The sequence below is a fragment of the Phoca vitulina genome, unplaced genomic scaffold, assembly GCF_004348235.1.
Source record: "Phoca vitulina isolate PV1807 unplaced genomic scaffold, GSC_HSeal_1.0 scaffold5, whole genome shotgun sequence".
Classification (NCBI taxonomy): domain Eukaryota; kingdom Metazoa; phylum Chordata; class Mammalia; order Carnivora; family Phocidae; genus Phoca; species Phoca vitulina.
This window is the reverse complement of record NW_022589708.1, coordinates 57,716,909-57,735,954: the sequence shown is the minus strand read 5'-3', so window position 1 is coordinate 57,735,954 and position 19,046 is coordinate 57,716,909. Positions and strand designations below refer to the sequence as shown.

At 33.7% G+C, this 19,046-nt stretch overlaps 1 protein-coding gene across 1 annotated transcript in view; it reads right to left on the bottom strand.

The window, feature by feature from the left end:
• RB1 (RB transcriptional corepressor 1) overlaps positions 1–19,046 on the bottom strand; it is a 152,109-nt gene that overhangs the window by 94,986 nt on the left and 38,077 nt on the right. Inside the window, exons 5-11 of the mRNA XM_032403028.1 lie at positions 13,130–13,168; positions 12,068–12,135; positions 8,349–8,459; positions 5,847–5,989; positions 3,630–3,707; positions 1,290–1,399; positions 280–357 (exon numbers count right to left, since the gene is read on the bottom strand). Of these exons, the coding sequence (XP_032258919.1) occupies positions 280–357; positions 1,290–1,399; positions 3,630–3,707; positions 5,847–5,989; positions 8,349–8,459; positions 12,068–12,135; positions 13,130–13,168 (627 nt within the window). The remainder of the gene's footprint in view (positions 1–279; positions 358–1,289; positions 1,400–3,629; positions 3,708–5,846; positions 5,990–8,348; positions 8,460–12,067; positions 12,136–13,129; positions 13,169–19,046) is intronic.

Sequence of the window (19,046 nt, the reverse complement as noted above, 5' to 3'; positions counted from 1 at the left end):
TTCTAAGTTGTATGCAGAGCAAAGGGTGATGATATATTTTTTTCCTTTTTTATTTACTGAGATGAAACACATTCCCATTCTAGGTTCTACTCCTTAAGGACAGACAGAACTAGGTTTAATAATCATGTCCTCAGCAACTAGTAAAATACCTGGCAGGCAAAGAGCACTCAATATATATTTGTTGCATGTATACATAAATATGTGACAGACCAGATGAACAAACTCATAAGGCACTGAATAAATAATTATAATGAAAATCAAAAGTAAGAAAATTCATACCTAACTGGAGTCTGTGGAAGAATCACATTCATCTCTTCATCAGAGTTACTTTTTCGGGGTGTTCTCTGCATTTCAAAACTAAATAATGATAAGCAAAGTCATTCAGATTGAAAATGCACAATTTGTGTTTTATGAGTCAAAAGAGCAGTATACTACTTGTTGCCTTCATACCATCATACAAACTGGTAAGTCAATAACAGAAGTGATAGGAAACAGATGATCCAAAATCTGCTTAAATAAATAAAATTTTATGTTCTTCACCATTGTTTTTCAGTTGGGTTTCTTCTACTAAGTTTATGAAAAACAGGTGCACCAATCATTAACAATTTTTTAAAAGTGAAAGTTAGATGCTATCTCTAGATGTTAGATGGTATTATGAACCGAGCTGTTCAGTATTTAAAAATATCAAAGCTCAAGTTTTTCAATCATTATGCCTTCCAACAACTTTACTTTGACTTAAATAAAATTTGAAACATTTTATTTGCATTTAACCTATAAGTTATATATATATTTTCAGCTAAATATTAAAAGATTTCATGCTAAAGACATAAAATAAACATACTTATAATCATTCAAATTTTTTGCAATTACTCTCAATCTACTTTAGAATTCTACAGGATAATTCAAGAGAATATACTTTTGTATTAACATTTAAGAAAAAAAAGAACCAAGCAAGTAATAGCAGATGAAAGGGTAGGAAAAAGAGAGACCACTACTTAAGTAAACTAATTACTTCAACAATTTTCTTTTAGTGCACGTTTTAAAATTAAATTCAGCTTAATAAAAAAAAAATAGTTGCTAGAGATGACAATTCACATTAAATCTCTATTTGTATATTATATGCTTAGAATACTATTTACCTTATTATTAGCTTTATAGAACGGCACTTGAAGTAACATTATAAATGATAAAGATCATGAAGTTAAATAAAAACCTATTTAATCTATCTATATTAAAATCAATCTATAGCAAAAGCATCTCAACAAATAAAATTAGACCATGTACAATACCTGTCTACAGGATCAGCCTGAAGAGTTTTATCATGATCTAGAAATAATCTTGCATCAAGATCTTTGTTTTTAAGGTAAATCTCTTCATATTGTTTAGAGAGACTTTCCACCTCAAAAGAAAAAAAAATTCTGATGATTATCCTTTTCATATCATTACATCTCTCAGTCCACAGAAGTACAGATTTAAAGACTCTTTGTACATACACTTCATTTTCTAATATACAGAGTTCACATGCAATAAAAATAAAGCATATCTAAAAGTGAAAAATTCCTATTTTTAACTCTAATTTTAAACTGATTTTATGCATGCATCCCGTTCATTAGAATTTTATGTAGACAATGATCACCAATAACACAAAACAGTAGGTATTATTATATAATTGCCAAGATCCTCCAAACATCCCCTACATCCCTCACTTCTAATCTTCCACTATGCTTATCAATATAAAAATATTTTTCAAACATAACAAATCCTCTTGATTATATATTCTCCCTACCTTTTCTAAATTGTTTGATGTACTCTAACTCCCTTTAGTTCAGTGTCTTGGACAAGAGTATTAGCTCAATTAATTAGCCCAATTAACACATTTGCACAATGTATTCCTAATCTCAGATACTTCTTCATTTGCTAGAATCTGTAATTCTTTTACAAGTTCTGATTCATAATTTTCTAATCATAATTTAAAAGCCAATGCCCAACAGACAACTACCTGGCATGACTTCTGCTATGACTTTAAAGTCTGAGGGTTTCTAACCTGAGAGAACTAAAATCACATTTCAAAAGGAGTGGCAGGAAGAAATCCAGTTAAATGTAAATTTTTTGTCTGTCTAAGTTTTTTAGGTAAAACAGTCATTCACATTGATTAAGTTTAATCATTGTTCCTGCCCGATCTTAGTGAGGCACTAATTATCAATCATTTATTTGATTGGCAGCTATTAGTGCTATATGAAAAATGCTGGGGTAAATGTAAGGTTTATCTTAAGATTTCTATTAAAACCGACTAACATAACATAATAAAATTAAATTAAAAAAAAACAAAATCCTTTCTAAAGGAAGAAAAATTACAATGAGTGTCCAAGATTCTTCAGAGTTGTGAACAGCCTATTTTTTGGTACATCAGTTAATAAGAAAACTCGGTAATACAATATTTGGCCCCTTTTCTTGCCTCTCTAGTCTATCTTACCAGTCTTCTGTCCTGCATCCCCATCCTAATGAATTAGTTGGAGTTCACTGAACAGACCACACCATCACATATCACTGTCCCTTTGAATCTGTCATTTCTAACACTGGAAATGCCATTTCTCAAAGCTTACTCAGCTCAGAAATCACACCTCTACACGGTTTTCCACAAAACCAATCTGCCCCACTTTGGATTAGGTGGCCCTCCTCTGAGATACCACAGCAACTTGTACATACTTCTACCAGACACCTGCAGATTCCTGTAGTGTTCTCTTTCTTTGTTTTTCTCCCACTAACACCTTAATGACAGTGACTGTGAGTTAAATCTCTTATGGATAATATCTAGCGCAACGCCTGGAATATATTAAGCACTCAATAAATAACTGCTGGATGAGTAAGTTTATTAATTCAAGGACTAGTCACCAATTTGGGTCACAGAATCAGCAAACTAGCTATCTGATTTCATGTCTTTTGGTCTTGGTAACTAATGCCAGGTACTTCTAAAACATTGCTTTATCCCTGAGTACTTGTTCTTCATTTATCTAAGCATCCTTTTCTCCACATATTTCATCTTACCACATAAAGTTCTCAGTTGTTCTGTTCTCATTGAAGAGCAAGACATTTGAGGCAAGATGCAAAAAGAAACAGATGGATGGCACACCACTAAGGTAAAACATTTCTGCAATATAATCATAGCTGTTTCAACTGAATTTATTTTAAATGAGGTAGTTTAAAATATTCAAAAGAGATGCTCCACAATACAGTAATGCCAATCATGTTGATGGCATCAATCCATGGATCCTATGCTTAAGGATGCATAGCAAATGAGAATCAAATTTGATTGTGCATATTTAGTTATATTTAAATATAATGGCATTCAGAAATTCAAAAGCCTACACTTTGATTTTTGAAAAATTTTAGTACAAATCAATTTTTAGTGCAAATTACAAATGCTGCTTATTTATACATCTGAATATATATTCAAAAGGTTTTTCTGTTACTTATATAAAGTTGGTTCACCAAAATTCTCCTTAGATTTCTTTCCTTGGGCAAAAAATATTTAAGAAAAAGTAATTTTAAGAAACTAGACAGCTACTCCTCCCTCCCAAAAGTCCCAAAATACATTAACTTTTTATTAATTAAGTTTTCTTTCAGATTACCTCTGGAAGTCCATTAGAAGCTACAATTCCAAGAGAATTCATAAAAGGTATGAAATTTTTGAAATAAACATTTTTCACCTGAAAAAGATAAAGTTACAACATAACCATTAAACTAAAAAAACTTAATCTTTGTCACAATATATTAACACTAGAATGAAAGTGTTAACTGACATTTTGATCAATGACTTACATTCAACCTAGTGATACTTATTTATAATTATTCAATTATTTACTTTTTAATTTATGTGAGGCAGATTTTAAGTCTTAGAATGGAAGTGTAGTAGAGAACTATTAATGAAATAGGATTTATAAGAAGAAAACTCATTGAAACCAACTTCAATATTCTACATTTAACAGATGATGAAAAGATGGCTCAAAAAAATTAAGCAACTTGACCAAAGTTACACAGCTAGGAAGTGGAGGAAGGGGCAGTGCTGGAATTAAAACCCAAGCTATCATTATAGTCAAGACTCTTCTCTATACTGTTTCTGATTTCTCCCTACAGCATATTTTTAGGCCACTTCACACTCACCATCTGATAGCTAGCTAAGGAAATATCAAGTCAATTATTTTAGCAAAAATTCAGGAGAATAGCCTGTTTTTACAAGAAAATAATTTCACACACGTAAAGAATACCCAGTAATTCAATTCAAAATCAAATAACAATATTTTGCAAAATGATGCAGTTTCATACCAAAGCACCTTACATTTATTTAACATGGATAATAAAGACTGTAATCAGGAAACCTGGAGTCATATTCCTGCCTGTTCCACACTTGCAATGTTACAAAATTGTAAACAACTTACTTATTTAACTTTTCCAAATTTGAAGTCTACACTTATTAAGGTGGAAATAATATCAGTTTATATCTTCTTCAAAGTAAGTTGCAAGAATTAGGCTTCTGTAACTTATTAATTTTGTTTTCTAATTAACTCCCATTGAACTGGAGTATTTATAAAGTAGGTAGTTCTAGTTAACCATTTAGTGTTAATTAACCAATAATTATATAGCCGTTAATGTAACCAACCAATAGTTATATAACCAAAAATGCTATATCTAAATAACCAAGTGTCAATTAATGTCAATTACTACCATAGTTTTTAATCAGCTATACTTTAAAAATAATTCCTATAAATATTCTAAATTACAAAAAGAGTTATTTAAAATGAAAAAAATTTTAATGACTTATTCCTGATTTTAGAAATGAAATCTTATAAGTAGTTCTGAAACCCAGAGAATTAACAACCAGGAATTAGAAAACTGCATTTATGTATATTAATTATCTTGAGGGACTTAGCAATAGACTGGATTAAAAAAAATATTTCAACTACATTTGTGAGCTTATTAGCAAAGATTATTTGTGATTCTAGAAAAGTAAAAAAGTAAACCTATATGTATAAGGCTGATATATCTACAACCACAGGTGTATATCTATCTTTATTGAAACTGACAAAAGCCACAGTGCTGACATTAAGATATCCTGATAAATCATTCCAACGCTTCTTAAACTAGATTTTGAGATCATACTCCATTCCCTCCCAGAGCTGACAGAGAAATTTCAAAGATGCAACATTTCACACAGCTATCTGGTGGCAGTGAACTGTGGACAAAGCAACAGCATAGTACACTGAAAGCAGCAACTGGTAGCAGATTTCCCAAAGTCTAGCCCTGTTAGTAATTAGCTATCAATCTCTGGAAGTTCATTTACTCATTACGAAAAGGAGGCTGAGTACATTATTCCTAAGACCCCTTCCAATCCCAACAGTCCACATTCTATGACCAAGATAAACAATCCCAGGGTGTTCATGTGTATTCTCTACCAGCCACTAACATCTGGTGTAATATTTGGAAAGAGCGGATAGGATGAACAGAAATTTAATGCTGATATTACTTATCATTAAACCAAAACACCAGGGTTTTCTTAGGGTATTTTAAAACATTAGGAGTTATCAGTAACCACAGAGGAATCAAAGAACAAATTCATCTGAAAAATACTGCCATAAAGATGTACCTTTTCAGTGATTCCTGAGTAAGGGAGCTACTCTCTTTAAAATCAAAGTAACTGAACATGAAAAATAAATTTTTTCTAAATATTTTGCTGCAAAAGAATTGGCACTAAGTACAAAAGCAAGCTTGTCATGAAAGAAGTATAGACTGTTAGGAAGAACTTACATCTAAATCTACTTCATTTTAAAGAAATCATGAAGTTAAATTACCTCATCTATATTACATTCATGTTCTTTACAGAGAACTTCAATAATTCTTGTATCATTTTCTAGTTGTTTTGCTATCCGTGCACTCCTGTTCTGACCTCGCCTTGGTGTTCGAGGTGAACCATTAAAAGGTATTACAGCTGTTTCTGTAAAAATGGTAAATTAGATAAGAACAATTGCACATTCCACTGTATAAAATAATGAAGTATTCTAACTTGGGAGATGAGAAATAATTTTAGTAACATGCTGCTTTTATTTATTAGGCTTCATTAAAAGGCTAACAGTTTCATCTATTTATTATCTATTTGAAGTTATGTACTGATAACAGTTTTTGCTATTAGGCAAATATGGAGAAGGCAAGGGAAACAGCCAACTTATAAACTAATTCTAAATGTATCCTACTCAGTCTGTAAGGGGAAAAATGTTTTCTATATTAAAGAGTCTTAAAAAAACTATTTATGGATTCAACTGCTAGACAAATTATAAAAGTAAATAAATTTTAAAAGTTTAAGCAAATACCATAGTAAATAATGCTTTTTTAAAAAGAAGTATATAAATATTATGTGATAAAGGGTGATTTAAAAAAAATCTCCTGTATTATTTTGAGCATTCCCAATTCAAACTGAAAATGAATTCAGCTATTAAAGAGATAACAGATGACTAAGTATGAAAAGTATTAATTGCCTCCAGGCCTGACCAACAATTTACAGGAAATTGAGAGAATACAGGAACATGTTAAACTATACAACAGGACGTAATCAGAAAAAATTAAACCACGAGAAACCCCACAGAATAAACCACCTAATTATTTAATAAATAAATTATAAGGAAAAAAAGAGAAAGACAAATGGAGAAGGAAGTTTTTTAAAAGTCTCAAAAGTGTATCAACCAATCATAAGATATAGATCTTATTTAGATTCTGATTTAGTCAACCTGTAAAAAAAGTTTTAAAATCACTTTTATAAGACAATTGAAAATCTGAACACTTACTAGATATTTGGTGGTACTAGGTTAAGAAACTGTTAAGTGATTTTTAGGTGTGACAATGGTAGTCATTATGCTTTTTAAAAAGACTATATTTAGAGATACATACTAAAATTTATAAGGATGAAATGGTATGCAAAGATGTGCTTCAAAATAATATAGTTGATGCAACTGGGCAGCAGATGGGGCTATAGATGGACCATAAGTTATATGTTGAAGTAGGTAATTTAAGTACATGGGGCTTATTATACTACTGTCTACTTTTGTATTCACTTGAAATTCTCCATAATAAAAAGTTAATTTGAAGTTTACCTTACTCAGTAAATTTATCACCTCATCCTGGTTTCTCTTTAACATAACACTTAGAAAATTAAAATGTACTTTCAAATAATCCGAAAGAACAATACCTGTCAACTAAAGTAACATCCTACATCAATTTATTAAACTTATAACATTGAAAAAAAGTGAAGAAAAAACATATAATCTTTACAGATTCAGAATTTTTAAAAATATATTTGTTTTCTATTTTTTTCTCCTGTTCCATATGTGGTTTCTGCTACTGACCTTTTTCTGTCAAATGATGTTCAACACATTTTAAAAATTCTGCTCCAGACTTCATTTTCCATGAAGTTATTGTTCAAAAAAGATTAATTAGGCTTCAGCTTTTCAGGCACTTCCAACAACACTGAGACTTCCATGTTTTGATCTGTCCTCTATTATTTTTAGTATTATTAATACTTTAATCATTTTAGGACCAAGGAATCAGTTCAGCCTTAGTTAAGTTTACATTTTTCTGTGATATAATAAGTGATTTTGAAATTCTACTCTTGATGCCACCTCTTAAAAGAAGCAATTCCATTCTAGGAGGAATATACTCATCTTTGCTTAATGCTATCTATTTCAGCAAGAGTTATTTTTTTATTTTTTACGTTTAATTTTTTTTAGCAACAGTTACTTTCATTTAAGAACACTTCCCACCTCATCACCCACTGAGGTAGATCAATTACAACTCATATGCAAAAAAAAATTAGTCACATAATAATCATAGCATCCAATAATACAAATTAGGTAATCTCCTCCAGCAGAATGGGCCACTCTTTCTCAAGAAGTTTCATTCATATCTGTGCCTTACCTCTTAACTTTCTCTTTACTGGGAATATGCTACCCCAACTTCCCCTAATACTCAAATGCTATCTACTCTTCAATACTCCGTTCAAATCCACCTCTTTTATATGGTCTTCCTTGGTCTTCCCCAGCTAAAAATCTTTCTTGCTTCCTGAACTCTCATAGCATTTACTGTATTTTGGCCCAGACCACTTAGAAAGTGGCCATATACTGCTTACTTGCTTACTTGTTTTATCTCTACTTCTATATCCTGTAATACTTGAGGGCAGAGTCCATGTCTGATTTATTTTTTATCATTCCTTCAGCTCTAGAACCATGTTTTGGTCCTAGTTGACATTAAATAAACAACTGTTGAGTGATGATGTAGGAGATGCATAAATTATTTAAAATACTTACTATATGGTTCTTTAAGCAATGCAGGAGGTGAGAGTTTAATAAAATAGTCAAGGACACAGAGCATTAACTGAAATGAGATGACGAGATCATCCTCCATTTGTAACACTTCCCCTGAAAATAAGATAGGTTTACAATGTAAAGTAACAGATCAGAGACTGAGATTGAGATCTTTAAATCAGGGAAAATTGTGGGTATGGGCATATGCATATACTGATTTATTCAAGAATAAAGGCATGTTAAAGAACTTAAATTTTTTTTTGTTTTGCAAAAACTCGGATTTGAAATATATAAAAAATAAAAGTACATGAAGTTATGAAATAAATGAAGTATAAGTCTACCATGAGATTCTGACATCTAGCAATTATTATAGTTCATTCCCTACATCTAAATTCATTTTGTTTTTTGCTTTTTTAAACTTATTTCCAGTTTTGGTAAGAGCTATAGAATTTATTACTTCTGAAAATAATTTTGAAGTATGCTACATGGTAATCTTTAATTCTATTTATTTATGAAACCTCACATATTTTCGATTTTAACCCCCTTACAAAATATTACCACAAACAAAGCCATTAATAACAAAATTAACATATAACTGAAGTCATCTATAAAGTAATCATTTAGCATAAAATCTTAAAAAGTTAATACAGTAAATATACAACTGGAGAGCTGTGAGGAAATGAATGCATATAATAAATACCTGAGGAAAAAAATAGTGTAGCTATACAAATCATAATCAAATATAGCTATATTTGCTTGTTGCTCTAGAAGTTTAATTTGGCTCACTTTCTATCTTCTTGGTATCTGACTGCTAAACCATTATTAATCCCAACAAATACTGAAGGTATAGAAACTATGTGAAAAAGCAGATAACCCTGCATCTGGCAGGTTTTTTAGATCCATAGGTATAGTGCAAACATATGTTTGTAACAGACTTAGAAGCTATTAAGAAATGCCATACAAGTAAAGAATGATATCAAGGATTTACAGTTAAAAGTAGTAAGGTGAAGTCAGATCAAAGAATTCTCCTCCAATACCCAATAAAATAAAAGGAAAAACTGTACTGGCTAAGTGTCAGTACCAACACCAAATTTAAGAGATATTGACTCAGAGTATCCTCATCTCCTCCTCTTCTGACTTGGAGGGAGGAGAAATTGCTGATGATGGGATAAGGGTAAAACAGGAAATAAACGATAACTAACTTTCTTTTGTTGTTGTTGTTTGGGGGGGGGGTTTGGTTTTGTTTTTTGTTATTTTTTTTGATAGCTAACTTTCTGACAAACACAGAGATTCCGGTGTGCTATGCTGAACTGGAAACCAATATGAATCCCAACACAATCCCATTATGGAAACAGGATGCAATTATCACTAGAGTGTTCTATTTTAGAGTTCATTCTAACAAAAATCTCAGAACAACAAAGACTCATATCATACCAGATGAATTCTCCACTTTCTCCCTCACCCCCTAAAACTAAGTAAAATAAAAAGCCCATATTCATATTGTAGCTCTTTGGGGAACACAACTAGCCAAAGATAAAATGCAAAGAGAGTGTAAAGAGATTTATTCACACTACATCAGAGAAAACAGAACATCACACACCAACCACATCAGAGAAATTGCGTTGCCCACATAAAGTCCTAGTAACATGGGGAGGGGAGAGAGGATGAGAAGCACAGAGATTATGCAAACATACAACAGAAAAGAAAAAAGAAAAGAAAAAATAGAGTCACAACATAAGAAGAGAAAAAGTCAGAGAGAGAACCCAATCTAGAAGATAATCTATAAAAAGAAAATGCCCTACAACTCCTTGCACTAAGAAATAAAAAACAAATTATATGAAAACAACAACAAAAAGCTAAGGAAAAAGTGAGGACAGAATAACACCATTACAAACATAGTTTACACAAACAATGAATCATGGAACACTACATCAAAAACTAATGATGTCCTGTATGGTGACAAATATAACATAATAATAATAAAAAAACATAGTTTAGCTCAAAACAGAAGACTTGAGACAAAAACAGTTAGTAAATAAGAAAAGACGAAAGATCATAATAAGACAAGAAAAGAAAGTAAATATGGAGGACAAAAATAATCCAACATAAGATAGTTAAGTTCCTGGGGCGCCTGGGTGGCTCAGTTGGTTAAGCATCTGCCTTTGGCTCAGGTCATGGTCCCAGGGTCCTGGGATGGAACCCCGCATTGGGCTCCCTGCTCAGCAGGGAGCCTGCTTCTCCCTCTCCTTCTGCCTGCCACCCCCCTGCTTGTGCTCTCTCTCTCAGTATCTCTCTGTGTCAAATAAATAAAATCTTCAAAAAAAAATTTAAAAAAAGATAGTTAAGTTCCTGAAACATAACAGAATAGAATACCTAACTGAATAGAATAACATTTAAAAATTTGTGTGTTAAGACGTCTTTCAAATGAAGAGCAGAACCTTCAGTTTAAAAAGAGATACAGTGTTATAAGAAAAACTAATATGAAATAATAAAAATCAAGAGATATTCTAGTTAAAGTATCGAACCTCAAATTAAAAAAAAAAAATTAAGTATTCAAAAGTAAATGGGGGGGAGAATTAAAGCTAGTCTCCTATTTCTCAACAGCATTGTTCAATGCCAGAAAACAGTGTCCTGAGGAAAACAAGTATGACACAAGAATAGCATAGACAGCCAAGTGGTCCTTCAAGTATAAAGACTATGGGCATGATTCATAAACATGACAAACATAGGGAATACAGTGCCAAAAAGCCTTTTTTGAAAAATTCCTTCTTGGTAAAAGCCAGCCAGCTAAGGATGAATCAAAATTCAGAAATGGAGAAGTTATAACAGGAATGACAATAAGCTTAGAATCCACTGACATACAGAAGTGAGACTAAACAAGTAATTATAATTACATAATGAAATATAAATGTTATGATCTTTGATAATGTAATGATAATACAATGAGCAAATCTGAAAGTGATGGATGGGGAGATGACAGGAAGAGTGGCAATACTGTACTAACATCCTTTTCCTTCAAAGAAGATTTATATTGCTTTAAATCAAAACACAAAGTAAAATAAAGATTCTAAGCTTAATTTTTTAACAGTGCTTTTTCATAATCTTAGAGAAATATTTTAGGAAATAATACTGCTTACGTGACAAAAATTTATCTAAATTTAAGCAACTCCTCCCATTTCTCTTGTTTACTTTCTTCTGTAAAGTTTGAGTAAAACTAATTTGTATGTTTACTACATGTTACACTATAATATCCTATTTTTAAAAAATTAGATCTGTTTGTGCATGCACACATCTCCAATCTTTTTTATCAGGTTCTATGCATAAAAATATACCTGAAATAACAATCATATAATTTTAATGATTATTTATTTATTTATGGGTAGGCTTGGGGTAATTTTTCTACATTTTTCTTTGCATTTGCTGTATTATTTGAATTCTGTATCATGAATATGTACCATATTTATAAAAATAGTAATATTATTCTTTAAAAAAAAAGGAAGGAAGAAGGATTTTCAAAGGATATTAGAAACAGAAATGAAATGAGACATTTCCAAAGTTGCTTCCAGTGCCAGAATTACAAGAACTTGCTAACAGGTAACAAGCCACACAGAGAACTGGTGAGTGTGGGGGAATAACATTAAATTGAATAAAAAATTTTGAACCTAGTCCAAAAGAATTATTACATTTGAAACATTAACATGTAACAAACATAATGACTTTACCTTTAGCTAGTAAAAATGTGATCCAAGAAACTTTTAGCACCAACACAGAGTTTATTTCAGTAGATATCCTAGTAAACAAATAGAAACCAGAAAAAAAATTTTATACTGACAGTTTTCCAAATATCTCTTCTTTTTCCTTATTTTAAATTATAGGCCTAAGTTGACTGCATAAGAGAATACAATCCATTTTAAATGGACAATTTACAAAGTAACTCAATTTGTCTCAATTCAGTTAGTGTTTTTACCAAGATATTTATATTTAGCCCATAGAGTAGTATATATTTTGTAAAGGAAATATTTAATATTTCAATTATAATCTAAAAATATGCACAAGAAGTGGTATACTATGATGTACTTGGTTTCCAATTACTTAATACTTTTCTGTTCCTTGCTTTCTAATTAAAATCAACACTAAAGCAGAAAAATAGAGGTTTGGATGACTACCAATTTAAAACTATGCCTTGATAACCTGTTGATATTAACAACTGGAATAGATTAATATAACTAATAAACACATAATTTCCCTTTATATCAATCATCTTCAATACCACTAGTTCAGTGGGGCAGAAAATCTCATATACTACTCATTCTGTTTCCAAAGAAAATCTCTAGAGCTCCTTCATGGGTATACGGTTGGAGCATGTATCATACATTTAAAAAAATAATTTGGAAATTTTAATATATACTGTTACATTTACTCTTACACAAAAACTATGTTCTTGGTCTTAATCAAGTTAATAAAATGCCAATATTAGACAATAACAGACACTCAAAAAAGATTAACTCAGTGAATTTGCATTTTTCCCAGAACTGGTGATATGTTGCACTGAATCTACTTTCACCCTGTTAGCTCTCCTTGTAGTAAAGGGCACATATTTCATACCATTTTCTTTGTGAGAAGATAAATAATCTGCATAGGGTTTAAATCTATGACCTTAATTTATGAAAAGCATGCTATAATCAATCAAACTAACCCTGGCATTATCAACATGTTTGGGATTCTTCCAGAAAATTTTTTTAAAAAACCAGAAAGATAAAAATAACTTGCTCTGAACTACTTACAAACTGCTGGGTTGTGCCAAATATATAAGTTCACATGTCCTAAAAGGAAGAAATAATTATATTAACATTATGGCTTTTTTTAAAAGTCATTTTAAATTTTTTTTCATGATTTAGAAATCAATTTTACCATGCTTTTTTCATATTATTTCAAGAAGTATACATTTTAGGGCGCCTGGGTGGCTCAGTTGGTTAAGCAACTGCCTTCGGCTCAGGTCATGATCCTGGAGTCCCGGGATCGAGTCCCGCATCGGGCTCCTTGCTCGGCAGGGAGTCTGCTTCTCCTTCTGACCCTCATGATCTCTCTCTCTATCTCATTCTCTCTCTCAAATAAATAAAAATAAAATCTTTAAAAAAAAAAAAAAGAAGTATACATTTTAGGGGTGCCTGGGTGGCTCAGTTGAGTGTCCAACTTTTGGTTTTGGCTCAGTTCCTGATCTCAGGGTTGTTGGATGGAGCCCCACACTGGGCTCCAAGCTCAGTAGGGAGACTGCTTGAGATTCTCTCCCTTTCCTTCTGCCCCCCCGCCCGCTCATGTGCACACTCTCTCCAAAATAAATCTTAAAAAAAAAAAAAGTATACATTTTAAAGACAAAAAAAATAGCATTATTTTAAAAAGTTAAAGTAAATTTTTCCAATACATGGCATTTCACATATCACTGTAATATCTAATTACAAAAGGACTGGATTCCATATGTGCATTTGTAATTCAGAATACATTTTGTAATTAAATCTTGATCTAGTTAGAATCCCAGATCAGGTCATAAAAGCTTACTTAACTATTAGCCTCACTAAAATAACTCAACTTAAAAGTACTATAAAACCTATTTGTTGGGGCGCCTGGGTGGCTCAGCCAGTTAAGCATCTGCCTTCAGATCAGGTCATGATCCCAAGTCCTGGGGTCGAGCCCCATGTCGGGCTCCCTGCTCAGTGGGGAGTCTGCTTCTCCCTCTCCCTCTACCTGCCACTCTGCCTTCTTGTGCTCTCTTTCTCTGTCAAATAAATAAATAAAATCTTAAAAAACAAACAAACAAAAAACCCTATTTGTTTAGGACAATGGAGGAGTTAGAATCTCCACAGACCTGCTTCCCAGTATAATAACTATAATTGGTTGAAATTATTTAAAAAATCATTTAATGTCTCTGGAAATTCTCCTAAGGGCATACAGCAAAAAAAGGAAACATTTTTTCAAGAAAATGTACTAACTCCTGGCAAAAACAAAAATAGTCTGTGGAATTCAAAGCAAAACTCACTTCCTCCTCTCCAGTTCAGCATCATAAAGCTCTACCTTGGGCAGGTGCAGCCAAGACACAGGACTCCCTCTCTCCCCAGCTCCCAGCCTAGGACTATCACTCTGGGAAAGGAAGGTGACTGGCATCTCTAATCATCCCAAGCTTTGTGCTGTAGAAAGTCTATCCCAGGCAAGAGGAGCTGAGGGGTCTGGGGCTCCCTTCCTCCACTTAGCCCCCACTCATAGTGCAAAAGCTCTCTTCCAGGCACAGCAGATCAATACTGGGGCCTTGACTTCTCTTACCCCAGTTAGTTCACAGGACAGAGGTTTCAGACATTAAAGGCAATCTGAGAAGACCAGGGACTATTACCTCTTCTCAGTGATACTTTTTTTTTTTTTTTAGAGAGAGCACGAGAGAGAGAGAGAGAGAGAATATGTACAGAGGGAGAGGGAGAAGCAGACTCCCCGCTGAGCAGGGAGCCCTATGCAGGGCTTGATCCCAGGACGCTGGGATCATGACCCGAGCCAAAGGCAGATGTCTAACTGACTGAGCCACCAAGGTGTCCCCTTTTTAAGTTTTGGGGTTTTTTTTTGAGAGAGAGAGAGAGATAGCAGCGTGTGCACGTGCACAGGGGCGGAGGAGCAGAGGGAGAGGAGAGAGAGAATCCTAAGCAAGCTCCATGCTCAGCTCAGTGCAGAGGAGTAGAGGGAGAGGAGAGAGAATCCTAAGCAAGTTCCATGCTCAGCTCAGAGGCTGAGGGAGAAGCAGACTCCCCGCTGAGCAGGGAGCCCCATGCAGGGCTTGATCTCAGGACGCTGGGATCATGACCCGAGCCAAAGGCAGATGTCTAACTGACTGAGCCACCAAGGTGCCCCCTTTTTAAGTTTTGGGGTTTTTTTGGAGAGAGACAGTGGCGTGTGCACATGCACAGGGGCAGAGGAGCAGAGGGAGAGGAGAGAGAGAATCGAATCCTAAGCAAGCTCCATGCTCAGCTCAGTGCAGAGCCAGATATGGGGTTTGATCTCATGACTGTGAGATCATGACCTGAGCTAAAACCAAGAGTCGGCCATTTAACCAACTGAGCCACCCAGACACCCCCTCAGTGATACTCTTAAAGCAAAGGTGACATTCCAAAAGAAGAGGACACTGCCCCCATTCTGACCTCCCGAGCAGTGGCACAGAAATGATGTCCAGGGGAGAGGCAAGTCTTAAGAAAAAAGAATTTTTTTTTTTTTAATTCAAGAGAGAGACACAAAGCAAGAATGGAGAGTGGGGAGGAAGAGGAGAGGTAGAGGGGAGGAGAGCTGAACATGGAGCCCTACGCGAGGCCCAATCCCAGGACCCCGAGATCATGACCTGAGCCGAAGTCAGACACTTAACAACTGAGCCACCCAGGCACCCCAAGAAAAAAGAGTTCTGAAGCTCTCTCCAAGGTAATAACTATATTTGGAACACAGTGTGGGGACTTTCAAGGCTAAGTGCTATTGAAAACAATGGAAATTTTGGTGGTGAGAAAGTTAAGAGGAGGCTAGCAGTTCTATGAAAGCAACAAGCTAAATTCTAGACCACCTAAGAAAGAACCAGGAGAATAAACAGCTAAGAAGAGCTCTCCTGGAAAAAGAACAAGCCTCAAGGTTGACCTCAAAGCCTATTCTTGCAAAGGGAGCCAAATTTAATTGGATCAGACTGTGAAGCAATTTCAGATGTGGGGTATTGTCAAAAAGAGCAAAACAGTCAGCAATTAGTGGAAGGTAACAGCTAGGTATTAACAAGAGATCAGGGGACAAGACTGTCAAAGAGAACCCCTTGAAAATGACTCACCTCAGAGTGACTGCCACATGCCCAATGGCTACACTGAAGAGCAATATCAGAGGCTACACACTATGGGACAAATAGACTTCACTGAAATAATACAGCTAGGCCACTAAACAAAAAACCACAACAGAAAGCCCCAAGAGAAAGGAGAATCAGTATCTAGAGTTACTACAGTGTTATCAAAAATGTTCAGTTTTCAAAAATAAGTGAAATATGCAAAGAAGTAGGAAAGTATGACCTCTACATGGGAAAGAAGCAGGCAAAAACAAAAAACAAAACAAAACAAAAAACTGCATTCGAGAGAACCCAGGTGCTAGACTCAACAGACAAAGACTACAAAGGAGCTACTATAAATATGTCCAAAGAACTAAAGGTAACCATGTTAAGGAAGAAAGAGGTATTCTGACATCGTCTCATCCAACAGAGAATATCAATAAAGAGAAATTATCTGAAAAGAACCAAATGGAAATTTGAGTTGAAAAGTGCAAGAACCAAAATGAAAAATTCACTAGATGAGCTAAACAGTAGATCTGAGCTGGCATAAGAAGTAAACACTAACTTGAAGATAGGTCAAAAGAGATTATGTTGAATGAAGAACGAAGGAGAAAAAAAGAAAAATGAAGAGGTTCACAGAAATGTGGTATACCAAAAAATATACCAATACATGTGTAATGTGAGTACCAGAAAGAGAGCTGGGGATGGGGGTGGGGAGTGGAAAGAGCAGAAAAAATATTTAAAGAATTAGCTGAAAACTTCCCAAATCTGATGAAAAACATTAATCTACACATCCAAAAAATATAAACTCCAAGTAGGATGCATATAAAGAAATCCACACCAGATACATCACAGTAAAACTGTTTAAAGACAAAGAGAAAATGAGGAAAGCAACAAGAGAAAAATGATGTAGTATGTATAAAGGAACCCAATAACATTAACAGCTGACTTCTCATGAAACAGTGAAGATCAGAAGGCAGTAGGATTACATATTAAAAGTGTTGAAAGAAAAAAAAAAGTTAACCAAGAATCACATCCAGCAAAACTACTTTCAAAAGTGAAGATGAGAGGTGCCTGGGTGGCTTAGTCAGTTAAGCATCTGCCTTCAACTCAGGTCACGATCCCGGAGTTCCGGGATCGAGCCCCACATCGGGCTCCCTGCTCAGCGGAGAGCCTGTTTCTCCTGTCCCTCACCCAGCTCATGCTCTCTCTCTCAAATAAAAAAAATTAAAAAAAAAAAAAGATGTGGCTATGCCCTTTAAAAAAAAAAAAAGTGAAGATGAAATAACGACATTCCCAAACAATAACAGAGAATTTGTTGATAACAGACTCACTTTACAAGAAATACTAAAAGAAGTTCTTCAGGCTGAAAACAAGTAACCCAAGACTAATTCATATCCACATGAAAAAACAAAGAGCACTGGAAAAGGTAATTACGTTATTATAACAGTATAACTGAGTATTTCTTCTCCTTTCTTCTAATTAATGTAAAAAGCGATTGTATAACATGGTATGTATATAATTATATTTTTGAACCTATTACATATAGGAATGTGATGTATTTGACAATAACAGCACAAAGGAGGTGGGTGAAATCAAAGCTGTATTGGAGTAAACAAATGACACTACATGGTAAACCAAATCCATGGGAACAAATGAAGAGAACAAGAAATGGTAACAAGACAAGGTAATAAACTGTATAAATATACACTCACTTTCCTCTATACTCTCAACTACTTTAAAAGACATACAATACAATGTTTATAAACCAATGAATGGATAGACAAAATGTGGTAAATCATACACAATGGTTTACTCCATAATAAAGAGTAACAAAGTATTGGAACTCCCTAATACTCCATAATAAAGAGTAACAAAGTATGGAAACATGCTACAATACGGACGATCCATGAAAATATGCTAAGGAAAGAGGCCAGTCACAAAAACTATGTAAATAAAAAATTTATGTTAGAAAATTACTATCTTGGGAGCACCTGGGTGGCTCAGTCGGTTAAGCATTTGCCTCTGGCTTGGGTCGTGATCCTGGGGTCCTGGGAGAGAGCCCCACGTTGGGCTCCCTGCTCAGCAGGGAGTCTGCTTCTCTCTCTCCCCCTGCCCCTCCATCCCACTTGTGCTCTCTCTCTCGCTCACTGTCTCTCAAATAAATAAATAAAATCTTTAAAAAAAAAAAATTACTATCTTATAATAAAAAGCAGATGGTATCAAGAAAGAATTTTTATAATTATAGAAAAGATGTTTAATGTCTGATGCACTTTTAAATTATTTTGTAACTTAATGTAACTCATAATAAAATGCTATCATACAGTGAAACATAATTGCATTCAATATAAATCTGTGCTCATATGGTAGCCACAAGCACTTGCAGCTACTGAACACCTAAAATGTGGCTAGTGCAAATGTTGTTGTGCTATAAATGTAAATTACACACCAAAGTATTCAAAAATACTTAGTATGAGAAAAAGAATGTGAAATATTTCATTAATAACTTTTGTATTAGTTTCATGTTCTTATTAAAATATAACTCATATAACATAAAATTAATTTTAAAGTGTATAAATTCAGTAATTTTTAGTATATTTACTTTGTTTTACAACCATTACTATCTAATTCCAGATATTTCCATCACCCCCATAACAAACTCCATACCTATCAGTATTCCCCATGCCTGGCAATCACTATACATTCTGTCTTGGACTTTTGTGTACTTTATATGGACTTTTATGTCTAGCTTCTTTCACTTAGCTTAATGCTTTCAAGGTTCATCCACGTTATAGTATATAATAGTATTTTATTCCCGTTTATGAATAATAATCCACTTTTTGGCTATTATGAATAATGTTGCTATGAACATCAGTGCA